Source organism: Neovison vison, chromosome 8 (genome assembly GCF_020171115.1).
Source record: "Neovison vison isolate M4711 chromosome 8, ASM_NN_V1, whole genome shotgun sequence".
Lineage (NCBI taxonomy): Eukaryota > Metazoa > Chordata > Mammalia > Carnivora > Mustelidae > Neogale > Neogale vison.
In genome coordinates, this window is record NC_058098.1 from 58,883,183 (window position 1) to 58,902,368 (window position 19,186).

The 19,186-nt window shown below is 43.0% G+C and overlaps 1 protein-coding gene and 1 pseudogene across 4 annotated transcripts in view; both read right to left on the reverse strand.

Annotated features, from left to right (window-relative positions):
* Positions 1-7,817: 7,817 nt before the first annotated feature.
* The window catches only part of CREG2 (cellular repressor of E1A stimulated genes 2), a 38,595-nt gene continuing 27,226 nt past the window's right edge, over positions 7,818-19,186 (reverse strand). The window contains exons 3-7 of one of the 4 annotated variants that reach the window (XR_006386183.1): positions 18,925-19,038; positions 16,277-16,428; positions 10,363-10,484; positions 9,021-9,884; positions 7,818-8,538 (exon numbers count right to left, since the gene is read on the reverse strand). Coding sequence is in view for 2 of the 4 variants with exons in the window: in XM_044263684.1 (XP_044119619.1) it covers positions 16,281-16,428; positions 18,925-19,038 (262 nt within the window). In the remaining 2 variants the exon portion in view is untranslated. Of the gene's footprint in view, positions 8,539-8,858; positions 10,485-14,134; positions 16,429-18,924; positions 19,039-19,186 lie in introns of those variants that run through there. The other 3 variants (XR_006386182.1, XM_044263684.1, XM_044263683.1) reach the window with 3 other exon arrangements.
* LOC122916558 lies at positions 16,693-16,795 on the reverse strand (annotated as a pseudogene).

Here is a 19,186-nt window from a genome sequence, read left to right on the forward strand (position 1 = left end):
CTAAGAAAACCCAAGGGTTTTATCCAACCAAGTTGTTCTTCAAATATCAAGGCTAAAGAAAAATAGTTTTAGACATAATAACATAGGGAAATCTGCATTCATCAATCGTCCTTGAGATTTACTACAGGATGAGTATTATTTAACCAAATTATGACTGCAAAAACTTCAGGAAACATGATGGTGAGTATTCTGAAGCATATAAATGTGCCTCTAAGATTAAATAAAAAATTGGGACAAAGGTAGAAGACCAGTGTACAGAAGTTATATATTATAACAAAACTGAAATAGAGAAACTAAATATCAGAGAAGGGAACAAGGAAGTAGAAAATAGAATGAGCTTACTAGTTATTATAGATAATAGGTGGGTTTAAAAGATACTGATTAAAAAAATGAATCAGATGATAAAAATTAAATAAGGAAATAAAGGAGAGACCTAAACATGAGACTGAAGCCAGAAAGTTCCTAAAAGAAAACATGGGCAGAAATCTCTTGGACATCAACCATAGCAAATTTTTCTGGATAGTTCTCTTCAGGCAATGGTAACAAAAGCAAGAATAAACTACAGGGACTACACCAAAATAAAAGGATTTTGCACAGCAATGGAAACTGTTGACAAAACAAAAAGACACCTATTGAATGGGACAAAATATCTGTAAATGATGCAACCAGTAAGAGGTTAATATCCAAAATATATCAAGAATATTTACAACTCAAAAACCCCCAAATAATCCAATTAAGAAATGGGAAGAGGACTTGAATTGACATTTTTCCAAAGAAGACATCCTGAGGGCCGACAGACTCGTGAAAAGATGCTCAGCATCACTCATCATCAGGGAAATGCAAATCAACACCATAGTGAGGTACCACCTCCCACCTGTCAGGATGGCTAGTATCGAAGGACAAGAAATAGCAAGTGTTGATGACACTGTGGAGGAAAAGGAACCCCATGCACTGTGGGTGGGAATGCAAACTGGTACATGAGCCACTGTGGAAAACAGTATTTAAGTACATTAAAACATTAGGAATAGGAATAGGAAACAATAGGAAACCACACAATCCAGGAATTCCACTGTTGGGTATTTACCTGAAGAAAATGAAAACATGAATCCAAAAAGGTACATGCAGGCCTATGCCCACTGCAGGATTACTTAAACAACAGCCAAGTTATGGAAGCAACACAAGTGTCCATCGAGAGATAAATGAATAAAAAAAGATGTGATATGTGGTACACACACAGGAATATTACTTAGCCATAAAAAAAGAGCAAGATTTTGCCATTTGTAACAACATGAATGGACCTGGAGGGCATCATGCTAAGTAAGTCAGTCGGAGAAAGACAAATACCATGTGATTTCACTTATATGTGGAATCTAAAAAAACCAAAAAAACCACCCCAAATAATAAAAGACTCTTAAATACAGAGAACAAACTGGTGGTTACCAGAGAGAAGCTGGGTGGGGAGTGTGGAGGGTGAGAGAGATGAAAGGGATTGAGGTGTACAAACTTCCGGTTATGAAATAAAAACCAAAAAGGGGGAAAAAGAAGAAAAGAAAACAGGAGAGCAAGGGCATTAAAAACTTACAAAGGGGGGCGCCTGGGTGGCTCAGTGGATTAAGCCTCTGCCTTCAGCTCAGGTCATGGTCTCAGGGTCCTGGGATTGAGCCCCGCATCGGGCTCTCTGCTCAGCAGGGAGCCTGCTTCCTCCTCTTTCTCTCTGCCTGCCTCTCTGCCTACTTGTGATCTCTGTCAAATAAATGAATAAAATCTTTAAACAAACAAACAAACAAACAAAACTTACAAAGGACTCTGCCTCTAGCAAGATAGAGTAACAGGGACTGGATTCACTCTCCCCTCCTAACATGACTAAAAAAAAAGACAAAGCTGTGACACAATGGTTTTCAGACATTGCACCTCACGTAAGGAAGAACAAGGATTCCTGAGAGGAAACATACAAGGAGAGGAGAGCGAGTGCCGACCTTGCTGTTTGGAGACTATCTTCAGGTTGTGGGGGAGTGAAGTAGAGCCCAGAGGTTTCCCTGAGTTGAGGAAATGGGATCAGAAGTTCTGGGAGGCCCAAATGGCTATCGTGTGCTGGGTAAGGTGTCAGGAGACAGCTGTGTGTGTGTGTACACACACACACACACACACACACACACACACACACACACACACACACACGCACACAGCGCCAGAGATTAGCAGAGGGTCTTTTTCTAGTCTCCTCAGTGCATGTTTACTAGGAAAGTACTCAAGGCTGTGGAAAGAACGAGCCTTTCAGATTAAAGGGAACAATCCTGAGAGGTCACAAGGGGCTAGGAATTGTTCTAGCGCTCACCAGCCCCAGTGGGAAGCCTCACAACTCATGGTGAGCCAGTAGAGCACTCAGAAAGTTACCCCCTCAGTAATGGAGTCGTATTAGTCACAGATGGAAAGGCTGTTCTGATCCCACCTAACCAACCCAAAAAGCAAAATGGAAAGGATCAAACTGTTTTTAAATAGCTTAACTTCATCCCAGAACAAGGCTTAATGATATTTATAGGAATACAAAAACATCTAGTACTCAAAACAAGATACAATATTCAGTTAAAAAAAAATTCTGGTGTTCTGGTATTCAGTCAAAAATTTCTGAGCACCCAGGGGCATGTGGCTGGCTTAGTCGGTAGAGCACACAACTTTTGATCTTGGGTTGTGAGTTCAAGTCCAACATTGAACCTAAAGATTACTTAAAAATAAATCTCAAAAAAAATATTCTAAGCATGTGAAGGAGCAGAAAAATACAACCCACAGTGAGGAGAAAAGCAAATCTACAGAAACAGACCCAGAAATGACAAGATGATTAGGTCAGTAGGCAAAGCAAACAGTTAATATAACTGTTAATTATGCTCAAGAAGGAAGAGCTTGAATGTGTTAAATAGAGACAAGAAATATGTAAAAAAGACACAAATGAAAGCTCTAGAGATGAACCACACACAGGAATTAATAGCCAATTAGACACTGCAGAACAAACAAGGCCTAAGTACAGAGGTAACCACCAGAAGAAAATATGAACTTTCCTAAATACCAAGAATCTTTTAATAAATAGTAGTAAAGAATGCACACTTTTTTTTTTCTTAAGAGAGTGTACGTGTGTGGGGGTGGAGAGAGGGAGGGGCAGAAAGAGAGAGAGAATCTGAAGCAGGCTCTGGGCTTGATCTCATGACTCTGAAATCATGACTTGAGTGAAACCAAGAGTTGGACACTTACCTGAGCCACCCAGGCACCCCAAGAATGCACATCTTTTAGAAAGGGAAGTATAGTAAATAAAATAGATATCACTATAAAATTGGCCAGAGACCAAACATACCAGTTACATCAATAAATGTGAACAGGTATAACTCATCTACTAGACCCAACAATATGCTGCAAGCAAGACACATACTCCAAACAAAATGATGCAGAAGGACTATGCATAAAGGTATGGGTGAAGGTATATTAGACTAACAGAAAAATAAAAGGAGACAAAACATAAAAATTATCACAAAAGAGCTTTATGCTTACCCGTATACGTTCTGTAGTATTTATTAACAGAATTTTAACTTTTCAAATTGACCAATGGACACTGAAAATGGCTCTATATTTGTACCTGGTTTCACTGCCTTTTTTATGTGGGACCAACTATAATTACAGCTGCCACTCAAAGCAAGACTGACATGCCAGGCACAGCACCCAGAAGTACTTACACATCTCATTTAATCTTCAGAACAATTCTTATGGTATTTATGTGTTAGTACTCCCAGTTTACTATGGAGAAAATAGAAGGTCAGAGAGGTCAAGTATTTTGTCCAAGGTCAGGCAGTAGTAAGTGGTGTAGCCAGTACTCAGCCTCAGGTCTGTCTGAGTCCCTTGCCCTGGACCCAGCTGGTACTCTCTCTGCCTCATCTTTTGTGAAGTCCTGATGAGGTGTTTCAAATATGGACAGGTTACCAGACTGAATGTTAAATACGATGTCACCTATAAAAATATGCCACGTAGAATAAATACGTATTATAATCTGCATCAGGGTGGGTTGGAGCTCCACATTGGGCGTTTGGGTGGCGCTCTAACCCATAACCCAGTGATCAGAAGCTACACGCTCCACCAACTGAGCCATTCAGGCACTCCATACCTTTTCTATTTTTTTTTTTTAAGATTTTATTTATTTATTTGACAGAGAGAGATCACAAGTAGACAGAGAGGCAGGCAGAGAGAGAGAGAGAGAGAGGAGAGGGAGGGAGGGAAGCAGGCCCCCTGCTGAGCAGAGAGCCCGATGCGGGACTCAATCCCAGGACCCTGAGATCATGACCTGAGCCAAGGCAGCGGCTTAACCCACTGAGCCACCCAGGCGCCCCCTTTTCTATTTTTAATACAAATAGGAGGACAGGAAAAAAAAAAAAAAAAGGAGGACGGTGCTGATTTACTTTAAATGGCCATTGCAACATGGGTTATTGTATAAAGCAAAAGTTTACTTCAGGATCCTAATTAATTATACTAATATATAGATATACACATATATATGATCTCCCACTTAGTTTTTCTTTGGGCACAATCAAATGAACAGAATCATTAATTAATTGTCATTTTGCTTTCCTAAAATATTTTGATATTATCATAAACATGCTCTTATTTTTCAGATTTTATTTTCAAGTAATCTCCACACCCAACATGCGGTTCAAACTCACAACCCCGAGATCACAAGTCCCGTGCTCCACGGACTGAGCCAGCCAGGTGCCCCTGACTTGCTCAACTTTTGAACTGTGCCATTTCCATGGGTTATGGATCCTAACACAAACCATATTTGTATTCCCGACCTGAGAAATGTGAAAATGCAGACTGTATACACAAATACAATGACAAAGGCTTTCATAAAGTTGCATTTATATGAACGTAATTTACATATATAGTATCTCCATTCAATTAGGAGCAGTAGCAACTTTATTTTTATCTGGATTTAAATTCTGTAAGAATTCTAGCAATGTGCATAATGAGAATTCCCGGCCTCAGAAACTGTGTGACATGATAAATGTTCATCATGTTCAGCTGCTGGGTGTGGGGGTAATTGGTTACACAGCAATAGATAACCAAAACATCATGATACAGTCTAACTCCACTAAACCAGTGATATGGAAGTTACTGGTTATCATAGCAGGTCATCTCAAAACTTACTGAGTAGTTCTAAGTAAGCCAATACTTAATAAATTGTTGGAGACAGAGTGTCTCACGGATTACAGAAAGGGGCCTTCCAATACAGCTTTGATAGTGATATTAAGCGTTTACTAATCACCATCTTCTAGGGAGCGAATCACTAAATGTGGATTATAAGAATAATTTGGCCGCATCCTCTGTTGGGGAATAAAGACGATCTTGTTTGCTTGTCTCTGAATTTAGATGAACAACCGCTTCAAACCCATTCTATTCTTTTGATCTATTTTACGCCTGTCAAAGAACTCTGAATAAGAATTCAGCTTTCCTGATGGCTGGGAAAGGAGGGGGCGGTCCTCAATATGAGGCAGAACACGTGGATCTGTGGATGCTGTCCTAGCCTGCTCGGCTCAGCCAAAGGCCATCTGGACAAACCCCAAGTCCGACAAAGTCAGGTTTATTGGTTCAAGGAAATAGAGCCTGCATACCAGCAGAGCCCTGGGGCATTTGACCAAAGAAAGAAAGAGATAAGGTTATTATGTAATTTGGGGGAAGGGAGTTTAGGTAAAATTTAAATGAAGTAATGTTTGGATAGCCTCAAGCAAACGGGCTGTGTGTTAGAGGTCAGTTTTGGGTGTTAACTGCAAATCAGACTCACGGCTTTGCTTCTTGGAAATTAGCAAATGAAGATAGCTATAGAAATGTCTTGTCTAGAAAACCCTTATCTGGAGACTGCATTTGGGTTGCAACTGGGCCTGTTTCTCTATGTTAAAGACATAGATCTTCCAGCAAAAGTGGGATCTTTCATTCTCACCGATTGGATTTTAAAGAGCAAAGTTTCCGACAGCCAATGATTTTAGAGCACAGTTTCTCACCAAAAAACAGAAGTCACTCAAAATGGGGGTTTCTGACCTTGGGAGTAACACTGTTTTTAGTTAACTTTGCAGCTGGCTTTGTGTGTGCTCTGCCATTCAGATTTCAGGGTAGGGCAGTTTTCCTTTCTCAGTAGAGTGTCTGAAGAGGGAATTGTTTGAATCTTTATTAAAAAAAAAAAAAAAATCGGGGCGCCTGGGTGGCTTAGTGGGTTAAAGCCTCTGCTTTCGGCTCAGGTCATGATCCCAGAGTCCTGGGATCGAGCCCCACATCGGGCTCTCTGCTCAGCAGGGAGCCTGCTTCCCCCTCTTTCTCTCTCTGCCTGCCTCTCTGCTTACTTATGGTCTCTGTCAAATAAATAAATAAAATCTTAAAAAAAAAATCACCAGCTACTTTGCTGAATGTACACCACAGATGAATACAATAAAAAATAATTGCCATGTTTCAGAACCAACCAACTCCCAACAGTCATACTGTTTAACTGTTCCCAAATACTTTTAGGTCAACTACAACATTCTTCCACAATTACCTATAAAAAAGTGGTGTTCACGTCAGAAAGGTCCAGAGCATGATCTTAAAAGTAATTAAAACATTGTATGACTCGGGAAATGTAAGTTAATGCAGGAACAAATGTTTTTTTATTCCATGAGAGCCTAAGAGATTGATGCCAAGAATGTTTCTTCCTTGTTAGAAGGTGTTAATCGGTGTCCAATCAGAAAAACACTCAAGATTAAAAATTCCAGTAAACAGAGATTTAATGTAGGGGCTTGGCTAAAAGACAATGGAAGGCTGGAAGAGCCAAGTAGTGGGGGCTGGGAAAGAGATGGGGACCTACTGCCAGGTTGGGGGACTGGGTCTGCATTACCATTCTTATATTATCAAATCAAGATAAACATCTGAATCACAATTTGATACTGAAAAATCCCCAGAGTAGCCTGTTGAGTGGTGGTTCAGAGCATGGATGTGAGGTACCAGCGATTCCTAGCCTCGAGACTCCAGGCAGGTTTTCTCACTTGGCAATTAGAGGAGGACCTCCCTCCCAGGGTTGGGGCAGGGGCTAACGAGGGCACACCTGAACAGCTCGTAGCAGGCCTGGACCACACATCTGCAGTCCTTCAATTTGCTGGAAGCAGCACCTGCTTAAACCTGAGGCCATGCCAGGGACGGCCACTCATGCTGGTGGAGAATGGAAGGAAAATTACATGGAAAGAACCAGGATCTTCCTGAAACCCCTACAAGTGTTGAGAGCGGGGAGGGGCGGTTGGAGTCGGACAGTTTTGAGTCAGTCTTGTTTTTTGTTGTTGTTTAAGATTTTCTTTATTTATTTGTCAGAGAGAGGGAGAGCACAAGCAGAAGGAGCAGTAGAGGCAGAGGGAGAAGCAGGCTCCCTGCTGAGCAAGGAACCCAATGCGGGGCTCCATCCCAGAACCCCAGATCAGGACCTAAGCTGAAGGCAGGTGCTTAATCAAACTGAGCCACCCAGGCGTCCCTTCCTGGGTTTAGTACCTGCTGGGCTGCCTACCTAGTCCTGAGCCCTGGGAGTGCAGTCTGAAGAGCTTGCTGAGCTGCAGGTTTCCCACGTGGAAAACAGAAGCATTTTCTTCCTTGCAAGGCAGATGTAAAAACTAAATGAGGTTTGTTTTTTTTTTAAGTATGTGAAAAACCTAGCTTATAGCAGTTCAACGACAGGAATTGTCACAATTAAATAATTTTTAATAAACAATTAACATATAAATAATTACAAATAATTGAAATAATTAGACATTTAATTAAAAATCACTATCAAAATGCCATATTGTATCTGTCCTGTCATCATGTGCCGGGAAAACACTTATCTGCGTATGTTTTCAAAGGGAGAGCGTGGTGTGCATTCACGTCCACCACGGATACTTCATTAAAGGTGGCTCTCGGGGCTGCACTTCCTCTCTGGCCTGGATCCTGCGTTTTGGATTCCGGATTCTTTGTCCCTGGTTTTCTGGTTCTGAAAAGGGTGAAGTTCCCGGGTATCGCCAGCAGGTGGCGCAGCGATCCTTTGCCAGGCTCTCCTGAAAAATCCGCCAGGTTTGGAAGCCTGGGAAGTCAGAAGCTCTGGCAGGGTCAGCAGTTTATCTGGAAGTGTCCAGGAGGACGCACGATCTCAGTGAGGGGCATGAAGGCTAGGGATGAGAGTCACAGCAGGAGAAGGAGTAAAAAAAAAAAAAAAATGTCCGTGAAAGGTACCCATGGGACTTGGGGAGGGGCTCTGGCCCAAAGCCCACATTCTTGCCAAACCTTGCGAGCCATGAACAGGGCACAGTGTGAAATCAGCCCCCTCAAGCAGCTCACAGTCTTACCGAGGAGTCTGACACACGGACAAACGGCTAATATGAAATGTGAAAATAACGGGACATCATGCCATCATCTGTCTTTAACCCCTGTGCTCCGCCAGGCGCTTGGTGATACTCTTCCTTCTCTGCACACGAAGAAGCCGGGATTCAAGGGATTCACTCATTTCTCAAATTCACGAAGCTGAGAAACAACAGATTCAAGCCGTGCCGCTCTATTTGAAATCACTGCTCCTTCAGGAGAGCAAGACAAACAGCCCCGCTCCTTCAAAGAGCACCACTTAAGATTAGTCTCAGCAAGCGTGGTCAAGAACACCGCGGCGGGGGGTGGGGTGGAGGGGCCGCCTGGGTGACTCAGTGGGTTAAGCCTCTGCCTTCGGCTCAGGTCATGATCTCAGGGTCCTGGGATGGAGCCCCGAACTGGGCTCTCTGCTCCGCAGGGAGCTTGCTTCCTGCGCCCCGCCCACACCCACCCCCCCTCTCTGCCTACTTGTGATTTCTCTCTCTGTCAAATAAATAAATAAAATCTTAAAAAAAACACACACACAAACAAACATGGCGAGCACCCGCTACTGGGCTCAGGTGCCCCTCTTTTTTCCCTCCTCCCTGCTGGCACCTCCCACCTCCTGCTCACTGTCCACTCACTGACCGAGGCATCTGGCTCACCTTCACCACCATCTTCTGGTCACTCCAGCGGCCTCCCACAGCCACAGCTTGGCCGTGGTGATAACTGACAGTTCGGCTCTAGGGAGCATTAGTTCCCACGTCTCCCTGTTTACAGAGACCTGGCCTTGCAGCTGGTCGGCTCAAGTGCCCCCTTGCAGCTGTGGAAAATTGGTAAAAGGAAACCTCACTGAACATGACGTGAGGAGGCCAGCAGGGGGAGCTCTCACGCACTGCCGTCGGTTATCAATTGCAGACCCAACGGGAAGAATTAATTAACCGGCAGGGGAGAGGCCCTTCAGTTAGCTACCACTCCACTCTACAGGCAGGAGGGAGAAAGGGTTCTCTCCTCCCCGCTCCCACAGCCCAGCCAATGGGAGACTGTCACAACTCAGCCAATGAAAAGCCGCTGCACGTTGAACTCCCCGTTTACACCAATGAACATAGTGCTTGTAACAGCTCACCCACCTTCCCTGTTTCCTCTATGAAAGACCCTCCTCTCCTTTGTTTTGTGGAATTGCGTGGGCCTCCTTGGCCCAAGTTGCCATTCTCTACCATTCCTGAATAAACCCATTTTTGACGGGAAGATAACTGACAGTTCTATTTTTAAGGTTAGCACAGCTATTCTTTGCAGTCCTGGGTCCCCTGACAGCTGGTCCAGCTTCTCCCTGAGGTCATCTCTCCTTGACTTCACTTCCTTCTTTCCCCAGCTTAGTTCCCATTATGTGGCGTATCTGCTACCTTTAAAGAATACCCGAAGCTCTCCGTTGTCCCACCCTGCTCCACGGTGCTGGCTTCTACCTCGATCAACTGTGCTTACTGATGACTGCATCCTGCAGCTGGTGGGAAACCTTTCCGCAGGGGAGCCTATTGGAAGAGGAGGGAAGACAATGGGCAATTCTGAACAGAGCTGAGGTGGTGCTCATCCGAAGGCTTCGGAGCCCTGGGGGAGGGGAACGAGTACGCGGGCTCCCAGGGCTGAAGAGTGTGGAGCGGCTCTGACATCTGCTTGAGAGAAGGGGGAGCACCCAAGGAGGAGCTTGGAGGTGTGGAGGGCCACTGGGAGGATGTGGGCCCTGGATCTAAGATCAGACCAATTCTGGCGCTGTGGCTTTCCTGTGTTCTACTTGGTTGCAGATATGAACAACCAGTGTATCCAGGGCAGGGGTGGGGGGAGGCGGGGTGGTTCCAACAGAAAGCAGTAGGGATGTTGGGGATACTGGCCAAAGTGCTGGAGAATCCACAGACATTTCCAGAAGACCTGGCTTAACAACCTGGTTGTTTACAGACTGTTTACCAAACAGAAGCATCCTGAGGGCAGGGCCTGTTCTCCATGGAATCTTACCTTGTGGTGGATCACTCCTTGAGCAGGCTAATTCAGATGATGAATCAAGAATGTTGGGGCTCTGGCAGCAGGACAGAAGGCCGTAGGAGAGAAGGTGCAGCTGCAGAAGGTGTCCGAAGGCACTGTGTCAGAGATGAGTCACTTCTGGAGATGATCTGGTCAGGACCCGAGGCCCTGAGGTCCAGTCAGGGGGGTGACCGATCCATCTCCATTTTCCCAGACCTTCCTGACTCTACCACTAAAAGCCCCATGTCCTGGAGAACCTTCAGTCCTGGGTAAATGGGCCGAGTGTTCTCTAAGTGGTGGACAGGAATATCTCTGAGAAGCCAGGATATCAGTTGGTCTATGAAAGTTGCAGGATTAATCACTCTTGCGGACCTGTGACTTTTTTTTTTTTTTTTTTTTTTGTGTGCCACCCTTGATGGGGGACTCCTTGGGCATGTTTTCTCAGCAGTGAAAGGGAGCTTCTTCATAACCCTGAGCTCTAGGCATAACAGGTACACTAAAAATGGCAAATACTTCCAAGAGCGGGAATGCCAAAGTGTGGCTACATCAGCGTTTTCAAGTCTGCAAGTTAAGTGCATCGTACTCAAAACCTTAAAGAATCCTATTGACAAAGCTCCCCTGCTAATTATTTTCTATTTAGCGGAAATTTAAATGCTGATGTATTATAATAATGTCTACTTTCTTAGGAATAGAATAATGTCAATTTGCAATAGTACATGAAGGGACTATGTATAAATATAATAATTTTATTTAATTGAGCATGAGAATCATATCAAGAATGAAAGAGTCTTTGGTTAAATAGACATGTCTAGTGTTGAAAATTTCACACTCCACATGCATTACATAGCATAGACAAATCATAGCTTCATTATAATTCAAATTTTCTAATAACAGACTTGCTGTTACAGCAATCAAATGTGCATCAATAAATTATTCTAGACATGTTTTATTTTCAGAGCAGTATTTGATGGTTAACTCATTAAAAGTGAAATACAGACTTTCTGAAAAAGTTGCAGAAATACAGTTCAACCAAAAAACAACTCTTTCCTAATGTGTCAATATATACAAGGTATATTGAAACAACATCAGAATTGTATGTTCTCTGTCAACATGACGGCTATGTACAATTACTGTAAATAAAAACATGGGGGTCAGGATATAGTTATTGATAGAAACAAAAGAATTCTTTCCCAGAATATTTAGGAATATTCCAGGAAGATTGCTGGGAGTACAGCTCTTTGCTATAAACCTCAGGGGAGAATCAATATGTACAGACTCGGGTACCTATAGCTTACTCAACATGCCTATGTCAGAAACTTGAAGATATCCTTCCTTTTCAAGTGTCCCACATAAAATCTATATAGAGATAAGTTGAATTCTTATTAATTTATATTCAATCTGAAGTTGAATACATTTAAGGAAACTTAAATCTTCTCCCTCTTTCACAGATGTGTATGATTAAAGGTCAACCAAAGACAACCAATGTCTGTTCTGCTAGATTTTGGCATAGTTCAGTTCTTTGTTTTCATTAGGGACTAACAAGAGATAGCATAAATGCCTTAACCTAAGCCCTTTTTATTTTGTTTGTATTAAACTTTTAACTCCAAGATAATTATGGATTCTGAGGTAATTGAAGAAATTGTAGATTCCCATGCAGTTTTAAGAAACAATACAAAGACATCCTGTCTGCCTTTTACCCAGCTTCCCCCAAGGGTAATATCTTGCAAAACCATACCGTATCCCAGCCAGGATTTTGACATTGACACAGTCAAGACACAGAACGTTTCCGTCATAAGGATCCCTTGTGTCACTCCCTCCTCTCTAGCAACTTCTAATCTGTTCTCCATTTCTAGTCTTTTGCATTTCAAGATGTTGTATAAATGGAACTGTACAGCACGTAACCCTGTGGGATTGACTTTTCACTCAGCATCGTTCTCTGGAGAGTCATCCAAGTTGTTGCTCATATGGGAAATCATTTTTATTGCTGAGTAGTATTCCACGGCATGGATGTATCACATGTTTAACCAGCCACCCATTAAAGGACATCTGGTTGTTTACAGTTTTTTTGAATTTTATGAATAAAGCTGCTATGAACATTCATGCAAGCGTTTGTGTGAACATAAGTTTCCATCTCTCTGGGATAAATGCCCAACAGTGCAATTGCTGAGTGGTATGGCAGCTGCATGTTTAGTTTTACAGGAAACTGCCAAGTGCTTCTGCAGAGTGGCTGTTCCATTTTACATTCCCACCAGCTCTGTATGGCTGAAGCCGTTTCTCTGCACCCTTGCTGATCTCTGGTGTTGTTACTTGATCTTAGCAATTGTGTTGAGTGCACAGTGGTTTCTCTCTCACTGTGGTTCCAATTTTCAGTTCCCTAAGGATCAATGATGTTGAGTGTCTTTTCATGGACTTATTTGCCATTTGCATATCCTCTTCAATGGAGTGTTTGTATATGTTCTCCATTTTTTATTTGGATTAAAAAATTGATGAATTTTGTGAGTTCTCCACATATTCTAGGTATTAGTCATTTGTCAGATATGTGCTTGCAAATAATATTTTCTCTCAGGCTGTAGCCTGTTTTTTCATTCCCTTACTATGGTCTTTTTCAGTGCAAAAGTTTATAATTTTGATGAATTTATCAAACTTTTCTTTATGGATTGCACTTTTTGGCATCAAATCAAAGTATTCTTGAGGCTTAGCCCTAGGTCCCTACAATTTTCTATTTTTTTTTAAGATTTTATTTATTTATTTGACAGAGATCACAAGTAGGTAGAGAAGCAGGCAGAGAGAAAGAGGAGGAAGCAGGCTCCCTGCTGAGCAGAGAGCCTGATGTGGGGCTCGATCCCAGGACCCTGAGATCATGACCTGAGCCGAAGGCAGAGGCTTTAACACACTGAGCCACCCAGGCACCCCCAATTTTCCATTTTTTTAAAACAAGTTTTTTAGTTTTACATTTTATATTCATGATTGTGACCCATTTTGAGTTCATTTTCATATAAAGTACGAGGTTTAGGCTGAGGTTTTATTTGCCTCTGGATATCCCATTGCTCTAACATTTATTGAAAAGACTATGCTCCCTCCAGTGAATTACTTTTGTACCTTTATACAAAACCCAACTGAGTATATTTGTGTGGTTCTTTCTCTAGATTTTCTATTCTATTGATCTATGTCTGTGCCTCCACCAATAAAAACCGTACTGTCTTGATTACTGTAGCTATATAATAAATTTTTACACTGAATAGAGTGATTTCTCCTACTGATCTTTCTTTCATAAGAGTATTTGAGCTATTTCAAGGTATGTACCTTGGAATTTTTAGAAAAACTTGAATATATCTATGAACTTTGCTAGAATTTTGACAGAAATTGCATTAAATCTGTAGATAAATCTGGGGAGAACTAACATCATTGCTACTTTGTGTCTTTCAATCCATGAACATGGTGTATCTCTTCATTTATTTAGGTCTTTTATTTCTTTAATTAGCATCTTTTAATTTTCAGCATATAGATCTTGTACATGTTTTGATAAATTTATACCAAAATATTTCTTTTCTTTGAAGTGACTGTGAATGGTATTGTGCTTTTGATTTTACTTTCCACATTGTTCATTGTTAATATTTAGAAATGTGATTACATTTTGTGGACTGATCTTGTATCCCGAAACCTTGCTAAGCCCACTAGTTCTATGAATTTTCTTTTAATAGATTCTTTGGAATTTGCTATGCAGACAATCATGTCATCTGTAAACAGAGATATTTTTCTTTCTTTCTAATCATATGCATTTAATTTTTCTTGTTTATTGCCATGTGTAGAATTTCCTACACCTTTCAACATTTTCATCAATGTAAATTTCCAGAGATTTGCTGAAACATACCGGCCTGAATGGGGCCCATCATTCTTAAACATGCATTTTCAAAACTCTTCTTATCATCCAACCTGTTTAGACCTCATTTCCTAACGTTTGGATAAATAACCGATAACATTCATTAGTTGTTATAAATGGCACCCATGCTGCAAAGCCCCTTGAAGCAACAGAGAGGGCTTAATGAGCTGAGTGGAACCTGATTATAAAAGCAAACTTAGCATACAAACATTATTCGTAAGACAGAATCTGGAGGTAGTGATGCCCAAAGAATTAAGGTATGAGGTTGACTTATGAAATAGGTGGTTTATCCTTCCAGTTTCCCCCTCTTACCTCTAAACTGGGGGTAGTGAAAATTTTTAACTCAGAGATAGAAAGTACCATCAGTGTGACCTTATTCTTATGTATTAGAAATTGTTATTGTTAGGAACTCTTTTGAGAATTGGATTTTGACAAAAAAAGAATGCTGTGCATCTTACTATGCTTTTAGTAACAGGCACTTAAAAAATATTTTGACATCTCAAACTGTGTTCATGTCTTAATATTTAAAATAAAAGTATAACCATTAATAACATGTTACTTATTTAGGAAATGTAAATTTCCTACAGATAGTGTCATGTTTTGATGTTATACAACACACCTAACCCACCACAGAGGGTTCATAGCCATTATAAAAAGTTGGAAAACTGGGTACTGCTAGATCTTTATAGACTTCAATGTAAGAGGTCTTGGATGTACACATATAGGTCCTCTATAAGCCTTAGATGTGTACTTGGGTACAATGTCATTTCTTGCAAAACCAGGAGCTCCTTCATATAATTAGTAAAAATTTACATCTGTAGTAACAATCAAATTTCAGAGACTTTTTTTTTTTTTTTTTGGTAGTTAACAGTGGCAAATTAGTGACAGGCACGTTAATCCTCACTTTACTGATTTTGCTGATTCAATGACCCCCGTGCATTTCAGTGACTCTCTTGTCTTGTTCTCAAGATTGGAAATCATCTAAATATTGCTCCATCCATGAGGTGTGGTGAGTCAGAGCCTGGGATGCTGATTTAGCCTGTCTGACCCCAGTTTCCTCGTCTATAAGTGGCAACGATGATATGGTTCTCATTGGTTGTACGGCTGACAGGAGATGACCCTGCCAAGAGCCTGGTCCCAGGCTAGGCAGGGAGCGTGCCTTCAATTACCGCCTTCTTTGCTTCCTTGTACATGGTCCTTGCTTCCTTACCTCCCCCTCTCCTCCCTACATGCCACAGAATGAGATGCTTCTTATTTTGGATGCCACTCCTTGTGCTTAAGGGACTGGAGCCCTCCGTCACAAGCATTAGCCATGGGGACCTGGGGAGCTTGGTGCTGAAGCCAACCCACTCCACGAATGAATCACCACGGCTGGCTCACACAGAATGCGGCTGCGCCCAGGGCTCTGTGTTCTCATGCAGTTTGTCAGGCTACAGTGGGACCAAGGCTTCCTCAGTGACCAGGACATTCTAGCAAATGGGATTTACTAATGCATCTGCAGTCTGGTAAGTAGCACGATGAGGACTCCAGAGACAACCCGTCCTGCGTGCTCACTCCAAACGCAAGACCGAGGCCGTGTGATGCAGGTTTAGCTCCTTCGTGCTCCCTGTGAGCTTCTAATCAAGACTGCTTTGGGCGGAGCAAGCAACAAAAATACTCTCACAATACAATGCAATCACATGGCACACACTTTTTTTTTTTTTTTTTTTTTTTTTTTGGTCCTAAGGGAAGGAACGGCAACCGTCTCCACATGTCACTTTGACAACCAATGATGATTCCCTAGTCGGTGAGACTGGGTGGAATAAGATACAGAGGTTATATATACGTGTACCTGCGTGAGCTGGGGGTTTGCAAATGACCACTCCAATCTCCAGCCTGGCACGGGGTTCCCCGGTCACCCTCTCTCGTTCTGCGGGGAGGGTGACAGGGCGGCCGGGAAGCCGGCAATAGACCGGCAGCTGTCAGGCGCCGGCGGACAGTGCCACGGAGAAGGTTTTCGTTTCCCGCAAACCCCGAGGACCTTCTTACCGCATCAGGCCTTTCTTGGGGCTGCTTTGAAGTACTCCTCCTTGGAAATGTCAGCTACTCCTCCATACCATTTCTGCAGCCAGATATGTTCTACCTTCATCTTCATAAAGAACCATTCATACTGACGAGGCCACTTCCTCATTACGGGGTGTCTGCAGAAGTAAAGGAGAGGTCATGAGACAGTGGCTCCCGTCAGCAGCCGGGCCCTCCTGGGGCCCTGGTCCTTAGGAGGCCTCGGACCCCAGGCCTCTTCTGGACTGAGGTTAGAGGCAGAAGCCAGGGAACCAGGGATGGGGTGGGGGACAGGCTCAGGAAGGCAGGAAAGGGCCACCTGCACAGAGGGGCAAACCAGCCTTCTACTTACTGACACTCCACTTCTACTTACTGACTGGCTTTCTCCCTCATGTGAAGAACACATGCATTCTTCTTCTTCTTCTTCTTTTTTTTTAAGATTTTATTTATTTAAACTGATAAGAACAGATACTACACTTGATCTTAGCCAAAAGGCCGAGAAGCGATTCGACAGAGAGAGATCACAAGCAGGCAGAGAGGCAGGCAGAGAGGAGGAAGCAGGCTCCCCACTGAGCAGAGAGCCCGACACGGGACTCGATCCCAGGACTCCGAGATCATGACCCAAACCGAAGCCAGCGGCCTAACCCACTGAGTCACCCAGGCGCCCACATGCATTCTTCTTAAGGGCAGGCACTGGACTCACTTCTTTTAAACTCATAAAAATAAAAAATTAGATTCCTATCTCAACATGTCAGAAACAAAACTCGAAGGCCAAGCGCAGACTGGGAAGGCTATATGCAACAATGGAGACGTGATAATAGGCTGATGGCCTTTTGCAAGAGACAATTTGTTTTGAAGTAACTGTAAACACCCAGAGAGGTTGAAAGTACAGTACAACGAACTCTTTCTTTTCCCCCAAACCATTTGAAATGCAATTGCTGATCTGATGCCCCAACCCTCCAAATACTTGTGCCGTCAAGAGAATTAAAGGATTTGTTGTTATTTTAAGCAAATGCATTTTGTACTTGGAACTGGAACGCATTTTGGCACCTGCTGGCATGGGGCAGGTTTAATCCAGGGGCCACTGGCTTTGTGGAGGGAGCTCGGGAAGACTCATAGTGGGGCCTTAGAAGAAGGGAAAGACGAGGTTGGTGGAAGCGGGAGATAAAGGGAACCAAGAACATAGTGTTAAAAAATGCGTCAACACAGTGCCTGCTGTGATGCAGAAAGCAGGAAATGAATTTAATAAACCCAGTGGTCTACCCAAGATTTTGGCCTCTTCTCACTGCCTACCATAACACGAAAAGAGGAGTGTTTAGAAATAGAGGGGACTTGGGACACCTAGGTGGCTCAGTGGGTTAAGCATCTGCCTTCCACTCAGGTCATGATCCCAGGGTTCTGGGATAGAGCCCCGCATCAGGCTCTCTGCTCAGCAGGGAGTCTGCTTCCGCCTCTCTCTCTGCCTGCCTCTCTGCCTACTTGTGAGTTCTCTTTCTCTCTGTCAAATACAGAAAATCTTAAAAAAAAAAAAAAAAGAAATAAAGAGGACTTTATAAAGATAAATAGAGTTCAGGGGCACCTGGGTAGCTGAGTCGTTAAGCATCTGCCTTCTGCTCAGGTCATGATCCCTTGATCTCTGGGATCAAGCCCGCCTGAGCTCCCTGCTCAGTGCGGAGTCTGCTTCTACCTCTCCCACTCCCCCTGCTTGTGTTCCCTCTCTCACTGTCTCTCTCTGTGTGTCATATAAATAAATAAAATCTTTAAACATATATATGTGTGTGTGTGCGTGTGTGTGTGTGCGTGTGTGTGTTTGTGTATCTCACATGCACGCACAAGCACACAAAATGAGTGTTCTTTTCTCACCTATGTTCTGAAAATCCTGCATTCATGTTGATGTATCCAATTGCGATCCAATTCCAGAGTTCATTCCCATTTTCTCTATTTGTGTGTGTGAACCCCTTTTCCATGACAGTGGGCAACCACACTTCCCCTCTCCTTTCTACTTTACTTATTTGATGGTTCCTCTGTATAGAAAATCTTCCCTTCTCCTGGGGCTGTGGGCAGTGGTTCCAATTTACCACCTGCTGTCATGTCACTCTTCCAGAAACTTAGACAAAGTGTTAATCTGCTTGTTTTGATGAAAACAATCCCTTGTTTTGATGAAAACAATCCCTGCACCCCAGGGAGGATACCTGCTGCTCCTTGGCCCAGCTCTGACCTTCCACTCCAGGTGGCCCCTACATGAACATCCCCCTCACTCCAGCACCCCCCCAGACCACCCCTCCCTGCCCACTCCCTCCTCCCCCCTTCCCAAGTTCTGCCCTCTTGCTCGTTTGACCCCTAGAGCCCTGATTCTTCAAGATTTTTTTTTTTTAAGATTTTATTTATTTATTTGGGAGGGAGGGAGACCGAGAGAACTAGCAGGGGGAGGAGCAGGCAGAGGGAGAAGCAGGCTCCCAAGCACTGAGGAGGGAGCTCAAAATGAGACTCAATTCCAGGACACCGGGATCATGACTTGAGCTGAAGGCAGATGCTTAGCCAACTGAATCACCCAGGCGTCCCTCAATTTCAAGATTCTTAAACTTCAACTTAAACAGTGAATTTCCGGGCAAACCGACTTTCAAGCATATACAAACCTTGAAAACATGGCTTGCTTGGCAAATTCCACTTCTTCTGGAGACACGGCGATCATCTGGCCGGTGAGCGTCAGGCGGGCGCATCGGGGGTCTTCTGGGTCAACGATGTTTTTTCTGCACGCAAAGAACGTTTTTTACATGTTTAAAGATGATAGAACGTCAGCCTGAAATACCAAAGATTTTATTAAAAATGAAAAATAGTAATGTGGTGGGTCATATCATTCAGGTTTTTAGATTGTGTGTGATTCCTTTCACATATTTT